This window comes from Corvus moneduloides, chromosome 1, assembly GCF_009650955.1.
Source record: "Corvus moneduloides isolate bCorMon1 chromosome 1, bCorMon1.pri, whole genome shotgun sequence".
NCBI classification, from domain to species: Eukaryota; Metazoa; Chordata; class Aves; order Passeriformes; family Corvidae; genus Corvus; species Corvus moneduloides.
This window is the reverse complement of record NC_045476.1, coordinates 131,103,118-131,128,511: the sequence shown is the minus strand read 5'-3', so window position 1 is coordinate 131,128,511 and position 25,394 is coordinate 131,103,118. Positions and strand designations below refer to the sequence as shown.

General features: G+C 38.6%; 1 protein-coding gene across 7 annotated transcripts in view; it reads left to right on the top strand.

Annotated features, from left to right (window-relative positions):
- The window catches only part of STAU2 (staufen double-stranded RNA binding protein 2), a 172,019-nt gene that overhangs the window by 94,686 nt on the left and 51,939 nt on the right, over nucleotides 1-25,394 (top strand). For 5 of the 7 annotated variants that reach the window (XM_032127585.1, XM_032127595.1, XM_032127606.1 and 2 more), the window contains one exon: nucleotides 16,501-16,614. The exons of 1 other annotated variant lie outside the window; for it this stretch is intronic. In XM_032127585.1, coding sequence (XP_031983476.1) covers nucleotides 16,501-16,614 — 114 coding nt within the window. Of the gene's footprint in view, nucleotides 1-1,669; nucleotides 1,923-16,500; nucleotides 16,615-25,394 lie in introns of those variants that run through there. One more of the 7 variants, XM_032127641.1, reaches the window with a different exon arrangement.

Genomic DNA, 25,394 nt, shown 5'->3' with positions numbered 1-25,394 from the left:
CAACCACTCTCCCCACCACACAACTTGACCAGGAGGGACCCTTTTCTCCCCAGAAGAGACTCCCTTCCCCCTGCCCCTGGCAGTGATGTGAGGTGTTATAAAATAACCTCCTGGTCCTAGCCATGCCTCCTCCTGGCTACTGCAAAAGTTAACCCTTTCCTGGCTGGAACCAGGACACCTGAGAATGGTGTTCTGTTCAGAAGGTGCAGCCTAGAAGCCAAGCTGGTGTCAGAGCAATGCAGAATGTTTTTGCCATCACAGTCAATACTAGAGAATGTAAGATGAACCACACTGGGTCAGCACATGAGTCCTTGAACACTGATAACCTGTATCCAGCAATGCCAAATACCCTACATTTCATGGTACAGTGGCAGCCTCTGTAGTACATCCAGTCATTTCTGTGGTGGAAGTTAGGAAAAGGAAGCCTCTTCCCTATCCCATTACATGCAAAATTACATGTGTATATGGATAGTGGCTCATTTTACAGTGTTGAACCATCAGAGGTTCAACCATCAGAGGTATATGTAGAAATATTTCCTGTCATAGATTTCCTTTTGAGTTTTTGTATTGTCTGGAGTTTTTTCCCTTTTTAGAATTGTGAATTTGCTTCATTTGAAGAGTTGTTTTCGTATGCTTTAGCATATGAATTTGATCATGTAACTAAATTCTAAAAATGGGAGGTTTCTTTTTCATGCCTGATAATGAGTTTTTTCATCACAGCCCATGTAATTTATAAAATACGCAGTTGTTATAAGTGACTTAAAAGAGGCTGCTAGAATTCAAGAAATAGTGTGAGATGTTCTGTTGGTATAAGCAGCATAGTTAAATTACCTTTGCTTACATCAGATATCACCAGTTGTGGAATTGACCTAACACTGTTTTTGTCTAAAATATACATTCAGCTTTCTTTTGGTCTTCATTTTTGAAATGTCATTTTTGCTTCATTTGTTTGAATGTCTCTTTATGAAAGAAACAGTAACAGCCTCAGCCTCACTGTAGTAGAGTTAAGCTGCTAATAGGAATTCAGTTTTCCTGAGTTCCATTTGTTACCTGCCTGCAGTAGAAAGAGATTAATTCTGATGGAAAGAAATTCAATCCATGAAGTTTCCACTGCTCACTTTCACATCTTGTCAGATTGCTTGTGTCTCCTAGTAATGCTTTATTTTCATAGAACCAATGCACAATTTATGTTACTGTTTTGGTTCCTACTTGCCTACAGTATGTGGTTACTGTAAAATGATTAGTTGTGTTTGTCCTGGTTTTTTTCATGCTTTGATTCTAGATGCTTTTGTAGAAACTGTTTTTAAAGGGTCTTACTTTGAGCCAAAAAATATAATCCTTTTCATCCACGAACTAGACTACTACTTTTTACTTGGCCCTAATACAAAGCAAGGAATTTGGTACAGAATCTTGATTAACATCTATCCGCTGTGTATGTAACTAATGGTTTTACATCATCTTAGCATGCTTTTTAACACCTCACTTAAATAAGCCTGGTATTGATGTGAAATTCTGCCGCTGCTGGGTGGCTGAGCTGAGGTGGGGCAGTGAACAGAATCTCTGTGGGAAATGGCTCAGTGGCCTGTCAGGTGCATATCACAGGTCTCTTCACCATTTCAGCCTAGAAAGCTCTTTGTGTTTAAGAGTTTAAAAGCTGATTTCTTTACAGGTTAACTTTCTCAGGCATATTTACTAAAGGAGAAGACTACTGCACTTCCAAACAGCTAGCTTGTTTCATGTTTCCTGAATGACCCAAAATGATTTTTAAATTGTTAGCATGTATTTGTATTCTGGTCCAGATGATAACCATAGTTTTGTCTTTCATTGAAGAACGTATACATTCTGTTCTGTTACAATGTATTTTTTGAATTTTTTAAAAAAATCAATAAATACTCATATGATGTTTCATTTGTAAATGTAAACAATGTTATTTGCTTATTTGAATGGTTTTCTTGAACTGCTTTAGCTGCAGGGGACATGTCTTTAGAACGCATTTATTTAACATAAATTCTTCTAAGGGGTTTGTGTATGATCTCAGCCATATCCTATTGTAAGCCCTTAATATCAAGTTATTGGGACCAATGTATAGTTAAGTAGTAAAAAATTGCATTTTTATTTTTTATGGCTTATTATTCAAAAGATATTTGTAATTGATAAGCAGCAGCTCAGTGTCACTGAAGAGCAGGTGTTTAGCTTGGATACTTTCAAAGCTCGGGCTTCAAATTACCAGTGATAATTAAACATGAATTCTTCAAGCAAGCCTTTACAAACTCTGAATAAAGCATTTGAGCGCTTGCTTCGTATTTATGAATATCTACCTCGTTAATTGTTTTGCAGACTTTGCCTGGAAATGGTTTAAAGGAAAATTCAGCTTTGGTAAAACTGTTATTTTTAAGTGACTACGTGGTATTTTGGCCATTGTTTTGTAACCAGACTAGGAAAGTTACAGCTTTTTCTGCTGACCATTTAAGTTCAGTAAATTATTCAGAGAATTTATTTAAATGGAAACATTTAGAGAAGCTGTTTATACATGTGTAACTTGAGCCTTCAGTTTTTACTGAAGCAAAACACAAGTTACAGGTAGTCCAGTAGGAAATTCCACTGAATTTCCATGTAGCAAAGATCATAAAAAATGTAAAAAGCCATGACTGAGTGCCCACAGTCAGTCTCAATGCGTGGCTGTAGGCATATTTGGCTTGCTACATTGGCAGGGCTTGGAGGTCTTAACTTTTCCTCCGTGGTGGCTCCATAACAAAACCTCTCACAGGATATAGTTTCTATGTGATGTTCTCCTTCGATTGCAATGGTTACACGATTTTCTTTTCCCCTCCACATTTACTGGTTAACTGTTCCATTTTATACATGGATATACTTAAATGTTTTATTGTGTGGCATTCCTAAATGTTTCTCCTTTCCCCTGTGGCACACGTTTCTGAATGATTGCACACACAGGAGAGGTCCTGCTGGATGCTCTAGAGTCAGGTTTACTTGTGGCTCATACATTCCAGTGCATGGGTTTGAATTGTTGGCAGGACTAGACTGAAATTAAATTTCTACACTTGTATGAGGGTTGACACTGAACTCAAACCTTTCCCTAACAGTGGCCTTAAACAAAACAAAACACTTTGTGGAGGTTGGATTTGGAAATCAGTGTAGGAGTGCTTGGATCTCACTACTGAGGTATGCGTGTGAGGAGAATTTCAGGGAAATTCAACCCTCAGTTGGGTTTCAAGGAAAGAGCTTTGGTCTGATCTCTGCATGATTGATGATTAATCTGAGCAGGTCAGATTTTAAAAAGCACCTAAATACCATTTTCAAAATTGACACAGGCCCTATGGATGTTGATAGGAAGTCATTTAAAGCTGTAAAATCATCTGAAAGGGTAGAAGCTGCTTGGGACTTTTATAAACACCTGTGCAGATTAGGTAGCTAACCTCCAGTTCACTTGTAAGTTGGGCCACCCTACATACTGTTTTTCAAACTTGGTCTATTTATTGTTTTTTTGTAGGGAAGGGGTTTATGCACTGAATCTATTACAATGAACATAGTTGTAGTTATAGTGTTAGTTGCCAGAGAGAGTGTATTTTCAAAGCTCCCTGCAGATGAATGAATCAAAAGGTATGTTTAAGCAAATCTCCAGATAAAGTCAATGAGAGAAAGTGCAGCAAGTGCTAAAAACAAGAATGTAAATCCAGATAATACTGTTCAGTCCTTGAATGTGTTGGCTGTGGACACAGTTTGTGGCCACTGCCAGCTTGGCACTGGAATCCTGGAAAATGGACTGATGCTGGAGAACAGAAAAGTCTCCTCACTTGTTCAAATTAGAAAACCCAAATAATAATTAAAGGAAGCTTTTGAAATTGCAGCATCAGGCTTTTTGGCATCATTAATGTAAAACAGATTTGAAAACTACGTCAGCAAAATGTTTTTAGATAAATGGTTCTTTGAAGATACTATCTCCAAAAATCAGGGAAAATTAGGATATTAAAAAGTAAAGATGTTTGCAGGATTGTGTTAGAGAATGCTTTTGAAATAAGACTGTTAAAGAAAATATTTCTTAGCCCACATTTGGAGTCAAGATCCCCTATAATTCTGTGTATGTAACTGTACATCTAGCCCCTTCCTTCCCCACACCCCCAGAGTCGTTGGAGATGTCTTTCCCAGCAGGATTGACCAGCTGCAAATATTAGTGAAATGATTTGAAAATAGCAGTGTACAGTCAGGCCCAGAGGGAACTGATCAGCTGATTTGCTTTAGTGTTGACACTCCAAAGGGTAGTGGGAATTAATTAATTTATATTTTAAAAGATAATGATTAATATGATAACTACTCTTTAACCCCCTTCAAGTAGCTTGAGGGTGACTATGCTGCCATATATTATCAATACTTGCTTCTGTAAAACAAGCAGTGGAATTGGACTTTTGTTTCCTGTCCTGGTGCCTGAAGTCTTAGTCAGGTGTACTAGCATTGTTCCTGCTCATTGGTCAGATCAGCTTTTGTAAAATGTGTGGAATGATGCTGTGCTCTGTCTTCACCAAAAGTATTGAAACCTGGCCTTTGGCAGAAGGGTATTATCTCCTGTGTGCTTGTACTGTGCCATGCTCAATGGCCAGTACAATAATCTCAACAGCAATGTTTGTCTCTTACCCACAGGGAGTATAAACACCTTTAGAAATGGTTGACAAAGCCTCCATTATCTCAGTTTCTGTGTCTTCTGAAAACTGTGGGGTTTTTTTCTAATGGGAAGTTTGCACTTTCACCAATTACCAAACTATTGCTTGATGTTCTGATTACTGTAGGCTTTTGTTGTGGGTTAACTCTGGTGTGCAGCTTAAGCCCCACACAGCTGCTCACTCTCTCCCCTGGTGGGATGAGGGAAAGAATCAGAAGGGCATGAGAGATAAAACTCAGGAGTTGAGATGAAGACAAAAGCTGTGTGTGCAAGCAAAGCAAAAAACAAGGAATTCATTCACCATTTCCTGTGGGCAGGCAGATGTTCAGCCATCTCCTGAAAGCAGGGCTCCATCATGTGTGACGGTGACTTGGGAACGCAGATGCCATAATGCTGAATGTCCCCCCTCATCCTCTCCCCAGTTTTTATCACTGAGCAGGATGTCATAGGAGTGGGATATCCCTTTGGTCAGTTGGGGTGAGCTGTCCTGGCCTTATCCCCTCCCAGCTCCTTGTGCACCCCCAGACTGCTCACTGATGGGGTGGGGTGAGGAGCAGAAAAGGCCTTGATGCTGTGCAAACCCTGGTCAGCAACAGCTAAAATACCAGTATGTTATCACCAGTGTTTTGGTCACAAATCCAAAACTTAGCACCATACATGCTTTTATGAAGCAAATTAGCTCCATCCCAGACAAAAACAGTGTAATCTCCACCCTTTATTCCATACTATTGACATTGTGCTCAGGTCCCATGTTATCCAACAGATTGTCCCTCATTAGCCACCTCCTCTTTCCCATCCTGGGATATATACACAGATATCATTCCCTTAGTTTGTGGATTACGCCTTTAAAAGGCCACAAAATTTCCATTGATCCCATTTAGTCCATGTGTATTCAATCTGTTATGCTTATCACTCAGGACAGGAGAGGTGGTGTGATGTGTGGAGTTACTGGGCACCAAAGACAGCTCAGGCTGGGTCGCTGCTGGACTGTCACATCTTGTGAGGCTTGTCCTCCGTTGGTTCAGATGGTTCCTGCTGTGCTAGTTTCCATAGCATGCAACTCACATCCCGCCTTACAACAGTTTAAAGGTATTCCTGTGGCAGTCTCCACCTCTGGTTCCTTCAGGCCAGGTTATAGGGTTTAACAATAGAACATAACAATAGCATTTGCAGCGAACTCCTCCCTTTGCTCCTGGCCTGGCTAGCAACCAAGGGTTCCTGCTGTAGTAATTCCAATAACATGCCAGATCTTGGGTTACAGCAATTCAAAGGTATTTCCACTACAGTGTTCAGCCCTCATCCCTTTGGACCAGACCATAGGGTTTAACATTGCAATGAATTCCTCCCCTTGTCCCTCCTCCAGCTTGGGATTACACACAGGCCCACGGTCCATGTGGGGCAGTGTGGACTTGTCTACAGACCACCATCCTTTAGGGATGTAGCTGCTCCAGGATGACAATATCCATAGGCCACTCTCCCTTCAGGGGAGTACCTGCTCTAGTATAGACTTCTCCATGGCCATGTATGGTTTTGGTTGTACCATCATGAATTTAGCCACAGCCACAGTCCTGTGAACTTGAGTTCTGGCCTGTCCAGCTCAGGAATGGCAGCAGTGCCCTGGCCATCTGCCACCCCATTCCTGTCATCCGTATGTTACCAGGCAGAGCAGAATAGGATGATAAGGAGAACAGGAAACAGCAGAAGCAAAAAGCAGTCACTTATGAGCACTAGTTACTAATCTACATCCAGGCAAGCAAGCCCCATGGCAAACACAGAAGCCTGACAATTAATAGCTAAACAGATATAAATTTGTTATAGCATACTCTGATCAAATCAGTTGTTACCTCTAACCCCTTGTGCCCCACACTAGGTGCCAGAAGGGACTGTTACAGGTTTACCCTGGTGGGCAACTTGGCTCCATGCAGCTGCTCTCTTACTCCCCTCCAGTGGGATGAGGGAGAACAACCAGAAGGGTAAAAGTGCAAAAACTCGTGGGTTGAGATATAGACTGTTTAATAAGAAAAGCAAAAGCCACACATGCAAGTAAAGCAAAACAAACCATTCATCACTTCCCGTGGGCAGACAGGTGTTCAGCCATCCCCAGGAAAGCCGGGCTGCGTCACACCTAACAATGACTTGTGAAGACAAACACCATCACTCCAAAAACCCCCCACCCTCCCTCCTTGTTCCCCCAGCTTTATACACTGAGTGTGATGCCATATGGTGTGGGATATCCCTTTGCTCAGTTGGGGTCAGCTGTCCCGGCTGTGTCCCTTTCCAACTTCTTACCCATTCCCAGCCCTCTTGCTGGTGGGGTGGTGTGAGAAGCAGAAAAGCCCTTGATGCTGCGTGAGCACTGCTCAGCAATAGCTAAAGTATCGGTGTGTTATCCACACACTGTTTTGGCCACAAAGCCAAAACATAGCACTAAACAAGCTGCTATGAAGCAAAGTAGCTCCATCCCAGTCAAAACTGGTACAGCTTTTTATGCTTCGGTAACATCTTCACAGCTGTGTGCCACTGGGCAGAAGTCAGGAAATAGGAAAGCTCCTTTTATCCATGTGAACTTACAGTCATTGTGCTTGGAAGAAAACTTACACCTTTTTATCAGGTTATTTCCTACAAAACTTCCCCATTTATTCAAGACAACTACTATTTTTCATTGTATTTAAAGGGAGAAAAGTTTTCTCCAAGAATGCCAGCAAGTCAGGCAGGATTTTATTGACAATTTTAGGGACATCTCTGATTTGCACAACTCCAGGCTACCCGATAGTTGAAAGTCCTTACCTGGCTCTCAGAAACTTGCAGGTGTCCTGCTACTGAAAATTAACTGGACATCAAATGGCTGTGTTATGTAGGAAAGGACTTCTAGGTCTCCAAACCTTGATTTATACATGACTAGCCAAAGGAAAGAAAATATGTTGGGAATGTGAAATAGAGGGAGAGATAAAACAGAACAAGATGATAGCAAGAGCTGGTCTTCAGAGAGAGCCTCATGTAAAAACCAAAGCACCTGGACTTCATTGCATTCTGGTTTATAGGGTTTTCTTAATCACCTAACTTCTGAGGGAAGGTAGGCAGTACCACAGTTGATGGCAGTGACCCAAGGTAGATCTCCAAGAAGTGATTTTATAGTTTCCATTTATTTCAGAAATGATTCTGTGGACTACAGACCATCTCATTCATATATCCTATCCTTCCTTAAAGGAAGTCAAAATGGTGGTAGCATTCTGCAAAAAAATAACTATAAAAATCATTCTCATATGAGTTTCCATAATGAAAGGTATGCAATAGGGAAACGTAGCATTTTTGTTCACAGAGCATGCTGCAGGAGGTAGTATTTGCTTCAGGAAGAGTGTTTCTGAATTGACTCATGAGTATGCAGAATTAGGAAAACAAATGCAAATCTAGCACAAGATCTCCAACTACCTGGCTTCTGGCCAGAATTCTGTCTAAACAGCTTTCTTCTATTCTGGCCGTCGTTGCCTCTCTCCCTCTTTCAAGCCCTTTATTCAAGCACTGCTGAAAGTTTTGCTCTTCTTGTCTCTAGAAACATCCAGGTGCCTCTTTTTTGTTTCAATTTCTGAAAGGAAACAAAGTAAACAGAGAATAATTGGCTAATGGTGGTGTGGGGGTCCTCAGGTGTGGTGTGGATGTCACCTTGGTAACATTTTAACTTGTCTGCTTGGCATCTTGCAAATAATCATTTGAAATCCTCCCACATATCCCTGCATGTAACTTGGTCTGTGGAAAAAATGCGAGTTATATTTTGATAGCCAGTTTTAGAATCTAGGGGATTTATGTATGAGAAAGTTTAAAAGCTATCAGGATCTCTCAAAATACTGCAGCCAGCACTAAACACACCGGGCTGCATTCTCTGCCAAAATCTTTCTCAGTAAATCCTAATGTGACTTGATAACTTAGCTACGGACCTTGGCTTGGAATAGAGCCCAAACTTTGAAAGACTGGAAGTTTCAGTTGGCAAAAATGTGAAGGTGCAGTGGTGAATTCATAGCAGACTGGGGTTTAGTTTTAATTATAGTAAGGGAATTCAGCTCTCAAGAAAAACCCTTAAAAAGAGAAGCAACAAGAAAAGGTGAAGAAGGAGAAAAGAGACAAGTTACAGTTTATTCCCCTCTCTGTGACTGAAGCTGAGGCTTTCAGAGAAGGCTTATTTGACTATCATCTCCTTCAATCACATTCAAAACTGAGAGCACAACGAAGCCGGGTGATTTTCGGAAGTGAAATGGTTGTTTCTTGTTTTAATTAAAGAAGGATGGTTCTTTATGCATACTGCCCTATTTCTAAGTTAGTGCACAACATCAGTGTCTGTACCAGCATCAGATTTCTTAGCCAATTCAGGCAGCTGATTTTCTCTTCACAGTTTCACAGTGATCCTGTTCTCCCTTCATTAACGCAGCGTTTGGGGCTTTCACACGTGGTTTGTAAACAGAGAATCATTAATGTTTGCTTCACTCTTCACTTCAGTGACAACCTTCATCCTGAAAAAGAGTGTTCCTGAGAACATATTTCCATTCATGCTGTTGCTAGAAAGTTATTTTAAACCCAAGCACTTTGCTCTTTCCAAACTAACCAAGTTCCTCTCTCATGTCATCGGTTGTTCAGGTTGATACCCAAGCCACAGGCTCCTCCACTAATTCTCCGTACCATGCTCATCCTCTGGGTATGTTATTAGCAAAACACACCATCTCACCTCCCTCCTACTTTCTAGGCCATGTGATGAAAACAGATCTCAGGGTTGCCAGTTTTTTCATGTTTCCTTTGACTGTTAATTAAAAAATTAATTAAAACTCCTCTCTCTAGAAACACAGTACTTACCTGTTATATAGGTGTATGGCAGACAAGTGTTTTTTCTGCAAAAACCATGTCAGCTATAGTTTACATTATTTTGTAGGGCTTTGCATTGTGTTAATTTCTGAATAATTAATTTATTAATTTTTAGCATATTTTTATTATTCATTTGAGGGGAAGTTTGTATTCAGTGTTTAAAATCACTGTAATTAAGCTACTCTCTTCGATGTTGACAAAAACTACATATCTTATTTATAGAATAGAGGAAGTGAACAGAGTAGCCAGGTAGTTTTCAATGTAAGTGGGATTTTTTTTTTTTTAATAGAAAGTCCCATCTCCTGCTATCAGCTTTCCTATCAGACAAACAGGTCTCTTTGCACCTCTCAATGCCAGCCATTGTAAACGTAGTTGCTCACTTTGCATGTGCTCCACAGGGACACTGTCTTTATAAATACATACCTGGGTCAAGGTTTAACAGAAGGAAGGTGAGCAATAAGCACCTTACTGCACGGATTATCCTCTGTGCTATGGTGGCAACTGATTTTCTCTTCTGTGAAACCAAACATCCCATCCAGAGGTAGGACAGAGCTGGGTCTCCCTTGCTTGACTGAGCATAATGTATGGCCGGACCTTCCAGTTCTCATGAATCACTGAAACAGGAGCTCTGAATTCAGGGGATATCTAAATAGCAGGGAAAAAAACTCGTACAAGCTTCTTCGGCTCAGACTTGCTTTGCATTTAGCAGATATTTTAGATATTCTCTTTGGAAACTGTATAAAATACTTTTTTTCAGTCTTATTTGTACTTTTCTGGTTTTTGTAGATGTCAAGTGTCTGCCTTACTGTAGTCAGGAGTGTGAAATACTGCTGCAGTAACCTGTGACAATGCCTTTAGTCTGCTTGTTGTTGCCTATTTATGGTGCAGTAATGGTTTATTTTGTAGTCTAAACCCTAGGACTGTATTTTAATGAAGATTTAAGGCTATGGTACAGCTGCTATTCAAACTGTGTGAGAGAGGCATGTTGGAATAGCTCAAGATTTACTGCTGAACTGTCAGTCTTTAAGCTACCAAGTGTCTTTACCCTTTGGTGCAGTAGCTATGGTGGAAACTGGACCCACTGCTGTGAAGCAGACACAGCGATTAATGAACCTGAGGCGCGCTAATCAAACATATGTTTTCTTGGCACAATGATTGTGTTATATATCCCATCCGAATGTACAGGCCTTTATCTTTCCTTAATGATCTAGCAAGGGGGCTTTTTAAAATGTGGGTGTTTTTCATGCGCTCCTTAGATTTGTTCCACAGGGGGTGGCAGTTAAAAACATCTGACGGGCATGCAGTTAGCCAGCGCCCTGCTGAGATTAGTAAAATACTATATTTAGTAATCGCACTACATCAAGGAACTCCAGCATTGCAGGAAACAGTTTGATTCAATGCCTTTTTTCTGATTTTTAATTTTATTTTTTTTTATTGTATGTCTTATTATTTCATCTGGGATAGTTTTTTTCAACTCGGACTTGGGTTTTGTGTCTATTTTTCAACTTTTTGTAAAAGTTTTGTTTGTATAATGGGATTTTTTCCCCAAATTTTTTTTTGTTTTTACTGTTTTCTTTTTCTACTCTCAAAAAAAAAAAAAAAAAAGGAATTGTAAAACAAGTAGTAAGAATGAAAAGTGGTATTTGGAATCTCTCTCATACTGCTCTGTGTCTGAAAAAATGGATCTATTATTTGTTAGGAAAGCTCTATGGATAATACAAGGATTCATGCTTTCACGTACTAGAATACTATATGGTGAAAGCTCCTAAAATTGGCTTTAAGAAAATGGTTGAAATGAGCAAGTATGTTAAATTTATTTTTGTGCCAGAAATATTTCTTCACCAGTAAATAAGCATGAAACAGACTTGGAGCCCAAACAGGTTTGTTTCATTTTTTCTTGAATAGTTGGCATGACTAGCTGTAGATGAGCAACATAAAGTGGGAGATAAAAGACCCATGTGGAAAAGACAGCTTTTCACCAGGATGCTAAAGGAAGTAAACTGTTTCATGAGACTCTTGTCCAAGTCAAAATTACTATTTTAACATCTGATTTCTGAGGCCATTCTGGTTTTCTTGCTGTTGTAAATCCAAAGCAGCCTATGTAAAATCTTGGAAGCTGTTCTGTAAACTCAGGACTAAATTGGGTGCTCTCCCTTTAAGGGGCAGATTTAAAGGAATACCATCCTTTGTTCTAACAAAATAGTCCAGGCTTGTCAATCCAGAAGATTTGTGCATTGCTGAACATAATGGCATTTTATTACCTAGTTTATTTCTGTCTAGCATTCTAAGACTCCTGCTGATGCTTTTACTCAGAGTAGTTTTCAGTTTGGAAACTTGAACTCCAGTGCCACAGATTACTTCTTTCTTTTGGTAATTTGTATTATTTTTTTTAAATTATTAAATGTCCAAGAAACTGTTTTTCCTGACGGAAGTTGCATTTCAAACTGTGAACATCTAAGTAGCAGTGTATGAAAAGAGTAGCCTTTATTTTTGCTCCCCTCAGACTCTTATTGGTGCAGTTAGCTCATTTCTAACAGTAGTTTGGTATATTATAGTCAAGCTTAATGATTAAGTAGTAGTACAACAGGTCTCTCACCCTCCTCAGCTGTGACTCAGTAAACCACAAGCCCTTGTCCCTGCAAGAGGACAGACATTCAAATTCAGACACGCATGCTGAAGGCCAGCAGACTATACTGTTCTTGACATTGTATTTAGAGAATAATTTCTGCAGTTTAGCTATGGCCATTATCTGAAATCCATATTGATCCAATTTTTTAAAGCAGCTTATTGCAAGATAAATCCTGAAATATTTTTTACTGTTTCTATCAGAACACTTGCAGGTAGGGAGGGTTACTATAGTCAAGGTAGATTGAAGAGACATCTTTATATAAATATGACAGAAATGGGAAATTTCCTGCTTTTGAAGCAGCATTATGACAGAAGTACCCTAAAATGTAATTTCCTATACAGTTTTATGCTGTGTAGTTTACTTTTTCCTGTATAAAATAACATATAAAGTTAAGAATTCTGGCTATGCCATTCCACATTCAGTTGTTAACATTGTAAAGATTCATCTTGTATCTTCCTTTATGTGTAGCTATAAATGCCCACCAAAATATTTGCATCTCTTCAGTAATTTAAAATATTGAAGACAAGGGCCAAATTTCAACATAAGTTGTCAAGTGGTTTCAGACCTTCGCATACATTTCTATATACACACTCCAGTGAATGGTACCCATCCATACATACTCATACTATGCTGCTGTTTCCTGGCTGAAGCAATCTGTAAAAAGAATATACACTTGCATGTCGTGTGAACAAGGAACATGAAAGCATACATGTGTGAGTAAATCTGTGGCATTGTGAAAAAATATACTTCTAGAATTTGTTTCTTTATTTTGATGTCCGGGATGCCCTTTGTGTTTTACGCACTGAGGTTTTGTGCCCTGCCCGCACAGCACCGTGGAGTGCTGTGTTTGGGATTCTTGAGCTGGCTCTACATGATTTATCTCAGGTGTATGTAGTTACCCAGGAGAAAAGCTGGCAGTGCTGTGTGCTTTTCCCAATAAATGAGCAGGCTCATTTAGAGTTGTTGCCAGGATCTTGTGGTGACACCGTTTTGTGCTGTGTAGACAAACCTTGCAGGAGAATTATGTGTAAATCACTCATAATAGTCTGAGGCTGGAGTCTTGCATTTTGCTCAGAAACTTGCACAACTCTTACTAGAGACATCTATATGCCGGTCACTGTTTTCTAACCAGATCCTAATTCTTTTCCATCAAATCTCTGCTTATATGTTATCTAAGTAAAATGTTCTGAATTTTAATGAGTGAAAATTCATTGCCGTTTAATCCTTAAATGCACTGAGCTAATCTGTGAGTGTCCCTTAATTATAAAAAGTGAAGCTGGGAAATTAGGTCCTGGACATAGAGAGTAATTATTTTCATAACTCTTTTGTTTTTTTACCTCCATAACATATGGAAAGAGAAAATGACCAGTTGTGGCTAGGCTAGAGGCCTTAATGATGGGTTATAGTCCCAGCACTGCCAGTCAGTTCAGCCAGCGCCAAGTGAATTTGGATGAGTCATTTAAAGTCTGTTCACAAAGTGTCCTTACCTGCCTAACAGAGGTATGATGAGATGGGCTGTAGTTAAATACTCCCAACTCTTTAAGGCACAGAGGAACTTAGAAAAGTATTATTTTTGTCGTCATGAATCTTAATAATGACTACATAATCACCATCAGAGCACTTGGCCAGCCTTCAGTCATCACTCCTTGATCACAGATACTGGTTCAGGTATTTGCTGTGCTCTTATGTTCCCCTGCCTTAAAGGATATTATATTCTTAAAAGAGTTTTATAGACATTCAGATTCTTCCCACACTCAGTAATAAATAGCATGGACATATAAACTGACATATTTGCAACATGCTGCTGGCCAAAACCCAAGAAGCATCTGCTGCTATTTGGGCTATTTGATAATTATTTAACTACTATTGTTTCTTTCTGAGTGCCTATTTTGGACATTCTGCTCAAATAGGTGAATTAAAAAGCCCCAAGTTTTGGTTCATAGATCAAACTTGAAGGGGAAAGGAATAACATAGTTTGAGAATGTAGCAACTGGACTGATAAATAACAAAACAGGATTACTGGGAAATTGCACATACACATGCCAAATGTAGAAGCCTGAATGTTTCTTCTGACTGCACAAATCTGTAGACTAGGGAGATTTGATGAAAGGACAAAGTTTTATTTGTTCCTATTCAAAGTCCAGTATTTTATCTTTCATATTACTGTTCATATCATTAATATAGAAAGTGTTTATTTTGGTTCAAGTGAAGAGCTTCAGCCGAGCAAGAGATAATTAGAGAACTGTTGTCTGAGAAATTACAAAATAATGGCCTTGATACATTGAGAAGAGGCCAAAAGTGCATAATGAAATCCCCTTGGGAAAGTTAAGCCTAGGAAGATACCAAAAATTCTGAATTTACTGCAATTTCAATGTGGGACTCTAAAGGGGATGTGAGTCAAACCTGCTATTGCAGACAGTAGTGTCATGAAATACAAATAGTTTTTCCTCTTGATATCTCCTGTTTTTTCAGTTGTTAGTCATTCTTTATTCCAGTGGACACTAGTGAATTGTATACTCATATTATTCTGACTAAAAATAAGTCTACAAATATGCTGTACAGTTCAGAAAGTGCCATTTACCTGTTTCTACATATGTGCTTTTCTCAGTCACCAGATTTTGCCCCTTTTGTGATGTCATATTTGCAGTACAGAGTCATCCTCTTGATCTTTTCTGCCCCGTTTCTCACATCACATTCCCACAACATGTACTCAGCAGAATATCTACTTTGCAACTAGTTTTGGAAGCTTGATAAGCCTTTGTCATAACAGTAGTCCCTGACATTTAAAGGACTTCAGTTTATATTTGCCAGCCAAATTTCATACCTTCATACCTCTTTCAATTAATCAAAGTTAAACCATTGTATATGTGAAGGGGCCTCTTGTGGTTTCTAAGTAAGTAGTATGGCTTTTCTGGCAGAGAGCCACAAGCAATTTAGTAGGCACATACTGTGGGGGTTGAGAGGAAGAGAGACAGGAATAATCCAGAAAGCTTTAAGAGGGGCTGAATGAAATCAGTATTTCTATACACAGTACGAGACTTTTGCATTCTGTATCTTACTTTTGGCCACGGCAAAACGGTTTTGGTGTGTTGTCAGTAAAATAATTCTGAAACATAGGACCAGCTTGGTTTTCCTCTCACTCAGCCAGTTTTGCACTGGTTTTCACTTCAGTTGAAATATTCCCAATTTGCACCTGTGGCAGAGAAGAGTTAGGCACAGGGGATTTAATATATGGTTTACAATTGTCATATTGTCACTAAACCATTTCCACAGGAGTAAACCTAATATGGTTCCCAGTTGTCTTCAGAAATAGTAAGATTTATTTTGTAGCCTAAAAGTCAGGATGAGGCTTTACCATGTACCTTTTGCCTGAGAACTATACAGCTGTAAATAGATACTAACATAAAAGGTCTGTCTCCAGCAGAGCTGATCTCTCTTTCCAATTCTGACAGGGGTCACATAGTCAATGTAAATTACCACCATAAACTAAATTCCACCTCTCCGGTAGAACAAAGTGCTTGATCTGCCTGTCTAGAAGTCAGGAGCTATGCAGAGAACTGTAATATTTCAACAATTCAGCAGGAGTGGCAACCTGTTCTTAATAATGAAACCCTAGCAACATTTAATTTCATTTTGTTTCATCATGTTAAAATCCATCCTTTCTTTAAGGGATTTAAGAACCATCTGAAGGGAACCTGAATACAAAGAGAATAATTCAAGTAGAAGCACTATCTTCCTCTGTATTTCATGCAAGTTCAGGTTCAACGTGCACATCTTGGCGCCCGTAGGGAATGAGTTACTCTTAGAAAAGGACAGTTTAGACATCTCAAGAAGAATGTGAATTCTCCATTTTATCTGTAATTTTGATTTAATTGAAATATGTACCATAATAGTAATGTCAAAAGAGTTAGTGGATTTTACTAGAAATGAAATTACAATCGAAAAAATTGAACTATTATTGGCAAGTTTTTGGAGGTCGTAATGATTTACTTGGGTATTTTATAACTAAACTACAATATGCTGTTAAAAATGACACATAGGTTGGAAACTTTAACTTGAAACTAGATTCTTATATAGATACAACATCTTGAATTCAGTCTGAAAGATGTCAGAATCTGAAGAACTCAGCACTACAAAAGTTATGCAACAGGCATATCATGGAAAATTTGGCCCCAGTTCAGCATGTGACTATCTAGACTATTTTACACACGCTTTTTTTAGTATTTAAGATGAATTCAATGTAAATGTCTGGAATTCTTCTTACAAGCTTGTTGAAAAGGGACAGTATTTTAGCATGACTCCCTTGTGCAAACCTGGTGTTTAGCAGATTACGTATGTTATTCTGTTATAGGTACACTACAGTGATAGACAAAATGGCAAAGAGTGTATGACCTGTTTGACACTGTCTCCTGTGCAGATGACTTTCCAAGGTATCGGAAGCTCCATTGAAGCCAGCCATGACCAGGTATAATACCTTCACCCCACACTCTTGTAATTTTATTAATATCTGGTAAGCCCAGAATGTAAGCATTAGTAATTTTAAATTTTGACACATCTTATGCTTTTTATGTGGCATGTTCTTGTCACAGGGATTTGCCTCTCTTGCCCTACTAAAATCCTGATTAGATCTAAAGAGTGACATGAAAAGGAGACAAAACTATATTGCCTTTTACATATTTTTAAGACATATTAGGAAAGCCTGAAGAGCTTGCTTTGATTTTAAAGTCAGATGTAAGGTTTCTGCAAAGGTCTGATTTGCTTTTACGTGTGTATCAGGTCTTGTCTATCCTATTTTTGTTAGAAGATTATGAGCAGTTGGAAAAGCAGAGAGATGAAGCCATCATCTCTAGCCATCGTCTGTCACAAGAAACTGGCATTTGAGAGGGGAAAGGCATTTTTAATCAGACTTTGTAAAACTCCCATTTTGTTTGGCTGTAGCTAAAACATTTAATTCAAGCTTCTGGCAAAAAGCCAGAAGAAAAGAAAAGGCACAATGTTAATCATTCATCACCCTGCTGCTTCAGACGGGAACTGAGGGGGACTCCCATTCTTGTTGTCTTGTCCTCCAACACTTGTTTGTATAAAAGCAAGACAAGACTTTGATACTCTGAAAGTTTTAAAAGCAAAAAGGAAACAAGTAGAAGAAAACATTAAACCAAACATTGCACCTTTCATATCTTCAGTAGGTTAGAAAAAATTACCGTGTTTACTTGCCTTTGCAGGTCATCTTTAAATGGTACTGTGTTCACATTTGCTGTACATTTTATCAGACTCTATGCAAGATTCTGTAAGAAAAGAAAGGAAAGTCACCTTAAGAATTAGCAGAATTATTTACTTTTGGGAAAAAGTTTCAGACACTCTTAGCCATGTTTTTGTTTGGTGGGTTTTTTGTTGAAAGTTCCTAAGTTAGTTGTTAACATAAACTAAGCCCATTAGTTATTTGCATGGTAACATGAGGATACTTCCTGCCCTTAAGTGTTTGGTGTTTTACAGTAATGAAGAGCTGTGGTAAGTCAGACCATACTTTGACATTCAATTCTCATTTCATCCAGCAACTTGTTTATGTTGCTCTAAAGCTGCTCCATTTTTCTTTCAGTAAAGATAGGCTTCTAAAATATAGTTATAACACAACTACGATATTTAGACATTTCAATGAATTTAAGGTGGTCCCTGTCAATTTGGTAACAACTACATTCTGGGCTACCAGCCAGCTTGGCCTTTGTCTTAGCATTTATTTAGGCTAGAGTATGATATGTAAACAGAAAAAAGACTCTGTAAGCAAAAAGCACATTTAAGCCATCTGAATAATTATATATTTAAGACGTCTAAATGAAAAAGTTGTATTGAGCCTGCAAAGTCAAGCACCTAGAAATTAGGAAATTCCAGGTTATGTGCAGCATTAGTTTGATCCCAAATGTACCCATTCAGTGCTCCAAACAGGATATTCTTCTGAGAAGAAAAAAAATTTGTATAAAATCACATAAAGATTTTATCACAGCACCTTCACAAATAGGTAGAATTAAATTTACTTGGGCCATTATGTAGCTAGAATTTCCTCATCTTGTTTCAATTTGATGTTTAAAAAATGTTCATAATTGGTTTTAGTTACGTAATTTTCCACGGGGCTCTTAAAATGGAAAGAAAAATGTTTTGTTATTGCATGAGGTTGTTGTGTTACTGAACCCACATCACTTGTGCAAAGATTTCATCTGAGCTGAGAGCAAAAGAAAATAATCATCTGAAAGCCAAATGCCAACTGGTGGCTCACAAAATAGATCCACTCACTGGACAGGATGTACAAATTTCTGCTCATGCCTTTCCTAACTGTCAAAGGAATTTCATTTTCTGGGGAAGAGGGATGCTATTGACTGGTTGTGTTTGATAAGGGGGTAGCAGGACTGAGTTAAAGTATCATTTTTCATCACCTGAATAAACAGAGAAAAATGAATCATTAGCAAACCAAGTGCTTGTCAGGCATTGGAATTAATAAATTAATGACAAAATTAGAGCTATTAATGGACTAATTAAAAGAAAATTCCCCTCTTCTCTATTGTTCCTGTGTGGCTGGTATGTTTTTCCTTGTTTCTTACAATTGTACTCACAGTAGGTTGATTTGATACAGTTATTATTGTTTTAAAAATCGGAGACAGAATGCCGCACCTTTGTCAAACTGAATTCCATTTTAAAGTGTCAAATCAAATAAGTGCAAGATAACTGTATGCTATAAAACTTGAATTTTAGAAATTCTTCTTTAACTTTTGTAATCTGTTACTTGTAAATGATCTCTGTAGTATTGTATGGCTGTTAGGATGGGCTGGTTACCTGGCAGCCTGTGATTTCGGTGGAGGGATGGTGATCTGTGCCTCAGCAGTGAGGCCTGGCATTGTTTGACTTCAGGAACTGTCCGCTTCTGTGCTTATGAAGATAGTTTGTCTCACATTTTTTCTAAAATATTGATTCTATAATTTCTAGAGGGTTTATTATGGAACACTTTAGGAATGAGACTCTGGAATATTTTGGGGGAAAAGGGGTGAAACGTATTGTGTGAGAGTATCTAATAAAAAAGCTACATACCAGATTTGTTGCTATATTGTGGCGGGAGAACCACAGTGCTGTGGTACATAGCAGGTGATCATGTACCTTGATAAAAAAAAGATAGAAATGAAAAGGGAAACAAAAAACAGTGTTGCCAATGGCATCTCCAGCACTATAGAATACCTTTTAGATCAGACTTGTCTTTTGTAACATGTCTCCCTACTCATATCCAGTGGGAGATTTGTTACCCAGCAGATACCAAAGTGGTTACAATCCTACATAAGTACATTATCTGGGTTTTTCAAATATGTCAAGGCTTGACACTGCAGTTTTTCAAGTCTCTTGCTCTTTTCCTGGACTCTCTAGGGAGTTTTCATTCTTTAGATTGGTTTAGCTTGTGATTTTAATGAGTTCAAATATTTTCCCCGCATACTTCATCTGAGCAATTTCAGATTAATGTAAACATATCACACTGGTACACTAATTAGTGTGTATTTCAAATGTCTGATTGACAAGGCATATCTCATTTTGTCATGAAGCAGCATTGTGGAAGCAATTGCTGATCTTTTTTTTTTTTTTGACAAAAAGAAAAAATGGGAAATATTCCTAAAAAACCTCTTCAGTCTGTCTTCCCACATATTTTGTTGGGTTTTGCATTCAGGTATGCCAACCTCTTTTATAAAAATTTAATGGGGTTCATAATTTTTTTTCCTGAATGGTTTCTTTCTATTTTTCCTGTTTCCTGTTACCTGGCTATAACTATAAATTTCTCTTTCCTTAACGGCAACTATTCTTTGGAGGGTTTTTTCAGTAAAATTTAGTTACAAGTAGCTTTTAGTTAAAATGGTTACCACTTTCCATTGATTTTCTCAATCAAACCTGAGTTTTTCCTTAATGGTAGTGTAGCCTGGTATTTTTTGTCTTGATGTCGGACTGGAGATGACCTGTTCTCAGGGCTTATGATGGAATTCAGGCATGTGGTATAAAGCTGGGGAATGAATTGAAAGTGGATGATTTAAAGTAACAGAAAGGAAGACCAGGTAATTTTTATTTGTGTCATTGAGAAAATTCAAGATATGAAAAGTCAGAGGCAGAAAAGGGAAAAATTCATAGCTAGGAGGCTATATAAGCAGAAATAGTTGGAATGAAGCAGAAAACTAAGAAAGTGTAGGGAAATGGGGCAGTGAATGTCTAAAGGCCACAGAAGTGGGATAAAGAGAGAAAGTTAGAGCTAAGCAGAAGGGGTGATCAAAAACCCCTCCAAAAAAAGGCATCTTCTTCACTGCTACATCTCAAAGTACTGAAACCTGAATTTCTTGTTACTGATACAAATAAATATCTTCCAGTTTTAGTGAACTGTGACACATGAAGAGTTCTTTGAATTCTTGAGTGCAGGCACACTAAGAACTGTAAGTTAGAAGATGTAATGCAAGCAATTGAAGGAAATAGATTTATGTTTCCCCAGAGGACTCTAGTCAATACCATAAAGTTGTTAGAGATGTACTTCACTCAACAAATATCACTGGATTCACTGCAATGAATAGGTTAAATTTGATGGCCTATGTCAAACAAGACAGCCTGTGACACAGTTTCAATCTAAGTGATACACTTCTGCTATGCCTTGTAGAAGACAATGTCAAACTCGGCTTCCATGTTTACAGGTATATTTTAGCAACTTGCAATGCTACCATCTTTAGTGGCTTTATAATTGTTGTCTTTCTGAATGTTAAAGCTAATGTATCTGCTTTGGGGTATCACACTCCTGTGGTTGTCATAGCTGTGAAAGAAAATACTCTTGGGTGCGTTTTTAAGGCTTGCTGAACAGCAGGCAAATTGAAAGTATGAACATTCATTTTTAAATAAAATTATTTAAAGTCAGTGCTGGTGATGAAAAAGAACAGCTTGGGCCCATTTTCAGATTTTGAATGCTTGCCATGGAATACTCTGCCTGTACAAGTGAATTTTAAACTCCAAGCAACTTAATGTTCATTGAGGAGTGACCAGTTCTCTACTTGAATTTCAGGAGACAGATCAAAGAGAAGTGCATTTTTCTAAAGTCTCATTGCTTTAATACTTTTTGATGATTTTGGAGGTTTTAACCATATGCATGTTTTTTGGGGCTGGCAATACTGTCCATTTGTTTATTACTGACTTCAGCTGTTTACTTCACCTAATACTCCCAATGAGATATGCTGTTAAAGTGGTATCAATGAACCTTTCATGCCAATATTTTTATTCCTTCTTAATGTTATCCATTATATTTGTATTGTATATTAGACTGTATTTTTAAGACTCCTCAGCACTTTGCAATGCACAGAATAGAATACTTTTATTTTGCAGGACAGATAATGATTGTTTAATGTTATATAAAATCTACCACTAATAACACTTTTATTTTCAAGTATAAAAATGGCTGGAAAGAGAATGAGCAGGGACAGAAATTGTAGAAGTGGAAAAACTACTGATAAGATAGACTTGATCAGAGAGCCCAGCAGGGAGGGGGTGTACTGAAAGGGAGATGCCCCATTTAGCAGTTTCAGAAATCACTGATGGAAAGCTTGGCAGACAGCAGTGGAGAGCAAACTGAAATGTGGTCTGTAGCAAAGCATCGTTGCTGGTCTGCAAACAGGCATTGCTGGGCAGGGTTAACAGACAGTGGGGATGCCCAGATGTGTGGAGCTCCTGATGGCACTTGAACACAGGAAGGGCTGGAGTAGTTCTCAAGGGAAAAAAGACCTTGGAGATGTGTGACAGGCTCAAGGGAAGGTGCTTGGAGCATTGAGAAGAATTTTACATTGTAACAGCAAATGCATAGCACATATGAAGGTTCACATCTCTGTTATGGTCTGAGAATTGTTTGTAGAGCATGCTCAGGAGGCAGTGTCTGGGGAATTTACAAAAGCCATAATAACTAAAGGTGTAGTAACTGAGTATGTGAAGGCTAAGAATTTGTCCAATTCTGTAACCAGAAAAGATAAATGGGGTTGTGTTTTTTGTTAAAATACCTTTCCGGGTCAGGAAACCAGATGAATTAAAATTATTTTTTTTCTAAGGAGAAATTAATATTTTCTAGATATTCAGATTTACTTCACAGTGGGTTTTTATGTCCCAGACATGGTCAAAAAAAATGAAAAAATATTAAGGTTTTCTTTAAAAAATACATCCTTTTCTGTCTTTTTTTTTTTCCTTAGGTGATGTTATATGATTCACTTCTCAGCACATTTCTACTTTACTTATTGTAAATGCGGTTATCATTTCTTCAGAGTGACTTCCTTGATAAAATGATAAAACTTTAGTTTTAATAACTAAAAATTTTCTAGCAGTTTTCCCAAAGTTTGGCAATTCTATTCCAGACCCTTCAGCATCAGGACTCCTACCTGATCTTATGAAAACATCTCACACAACTAAGTCTCCTTCTCCTGCAAGGGTGTTCTCACTGGCTGCTGCCTTTTCTTGAAAACTCTGTACCCTTCAGGGGTGGGTAAAGCTGAGTGCCCACTGCTCCAAAAGATCCAGTTCATGTAGGACAGAAATATAAACTACTTTTAATATACAGCACCATGCTTCAGTCTTCTGTTCTGTCTCTTAGGTTGATGCTGCAGTAAGGAGTCATCCCATCAGGTTTTAGTTAGGCTCATTGGATTGTTGTCTGCTATTCAGTATTTTTCCTCATCTGCTGTGCTCTCCACGACTGTGTGTGGAAGTGTTGGTACATTTTCTCCAAATTCTTCATCTTCTGTTTTGCATTATGTCAGTCTGGATGTACGTGACAGAACATTTGCTTTTCCCTGGCAGCTGCTAAAGTTTTCCTTGATGAGCCCAAGATCAAATGCTTGTATTTGTTCAGGAAGTGTAATCTTTAATTTTCAAAAAGTGAGTTACTAATTAACTGCTGAATGGGAAAAAAATGCTAACCAAGGCATGGCTATCTCCTTGCCAGACTCTTTCAATCCTCTAATTCAGGGCTTCCTGAGTAGCTTCCCAATGTGACTGCTTCTTGATGAAGATGCATAATAGGATTTTTCAGTGCTCTGAAATGCGTGTTTGTTTACACAGCAACGTCAGCAGGGTATGAAATGCTACTGTTGCAGTCTCTGCCTATGCTTGGCATGTAACTTGTAACTAGTGACAAACAAACACCATGGATGTTTTTGGGACTGTCTTCCTCTGTTGGAAAAAGAGAAAAGAAGTGAAATATCCTTATGACTGCTACTGGTGAGGTTTCACAAGAATGGTGAGGTTCACAGGATCACAGAATGGGTGAGGTGGGAAGGGACCTCTGGAAGTCACCTCCTCCAAGGCCCCTGCTCGAGCAAGGCCATCTAGAACAGGCTGCCCTGTGTCGAGGCAGCTTTTGACTATCTTCAAGATGAGGCACTCTACCTTGATTGTTCTTTCCCATTTACTTAATCTCCAGTCCTGGCTGCTTCCTAAACTGCTGAGCTAGGTGTAAACTCAAGCTTTTAGCCAGCTCAGTGAGTTGAAATGATCCACTGGGTTGCAGATGAACACCAGTGCTGATGCAAGGGAGACATCAGGACTGCCCACCCAAGAGGAGAGGAGAGGGAGCCACCCCTTTCCACAGCAGCAAGCTATTGGGTCAGCTTACCCACCTTGTAAAATGTCATTTAAAGGGGATGAGGCAAAAAATTAACTGTACAGAGAAGTTAATTTCTTGTAGAAATGTTTGTCTGTTCACAGTGCAGTAGCATGACCTGGCAAAAATAGGAGACCAGGAATGGCACATGGAAGGGGAAAGAGCAGGGTTGTAGCAGCCCTGACCTGCAGAACTTTAGCTGTTTTGGAACTGCACCCTTAGCAGTTACTTGCATTAAAATACCTTAGCAAGCTTTCAGTGCAGTGTAACATGTGGAAGTGGAAAAAAAAGCATTAACAACATACAATAAGCCAATCTTCCAGGGACCACAGGCCAGCTGTTCACTATCCTAAGTTTGCAATCTGTTTCTGGTTTGGTTGTTTTGCCGTTACTTTAGGCTCAGATGGACAATGGTGGAATGTAAAAATCTTGAATTTTCTTGCTGCTGTGGCTGTTAGGAAAGGGAAGAAGCTTAAAAGGGAAAGGTATTGGAGAAGTTCAGAAAAGCTAAAAATGTCAGTTTACTCCCTTGTCACACTTCAGCAGGAGTTTCAGCCCACTTGTATTATCAAGAAATCTAACAGATTCTTCCCTGTCAGGGAAAAACACAGGGAAGACAACAGAGGTAGGTTCTTCTCCTACTCAACAGCTAAAAATGGATAGACATACACCTACTAGACAAAAGCTGGTATAGAGGCAAAAATCAAATGGAAGGAGACCCACCCCCAAGTAGCTTGTCTTGCAGTTGAGATTGACAAGGATCTAGATTTTTCATTTTAACCCCTGACAGGCAGCATTTTAATTTTAATAGCTTTGTCCATTTTAATTTCTAGGACTGGTAAAACCTTTCAAAGTTACAAATTAAAACTAACAGTCAAAGACCAGCTGCCTGTTTTGTAGGCACCTCCATTTTAGACAAAGAAACTGTTAGCAATATATACACTCAATTTGTTGCTCACCCTGTGCTTGCTAGAGTTGTTCTGTGGCATTTTCTACACTCTACTCAAAGTAATGCTGTGTCTGTCTGTTGATTTGTGTTTAATCACTTGTCATTCAGTGAAGTTGCTTAACACCCTAATTATATAATTGGCATTTCAAAATACATTTCCTTAATCATTCTGCAAGACAAAATAATGATTTGCACATGTGGCATCTGAAGAACTGTGCTTTTGCCAAAATTCTGTTTGCCACCTAATTTTTCCACTTCTCTTGAAATAATATCACATGGCTGGCATTATGCATGCATCTAGCACAAATGAAATGTCATGGTTTTTGGTTTGCACGTTTGTCATACAGCCCCTTGATCTACACAGTGCAAGTAGAAACTAAATTTGACATCCTACACCCCTTCATTTCAAGGATTCATTTCAAGAAGCCAGGATTTCATAATAAATGCTCTGACAATAGACTTAATGGGAAATAAATGAGGTCAGGAATCATAAGTAATTAGTAATCAGTAACAGGTAATTTTGTAAGTATGAGCACGAGAAAGTTGTGGAGCTATGTTGAGGAGCACTATGATTAAACTCAGTTCTTAGACATCCATGCTTTCTTCCATGGATGTTTTTTTAAATACTCCATCAAGAAAGTGCTGAAGACTTACCCTGGCTTGG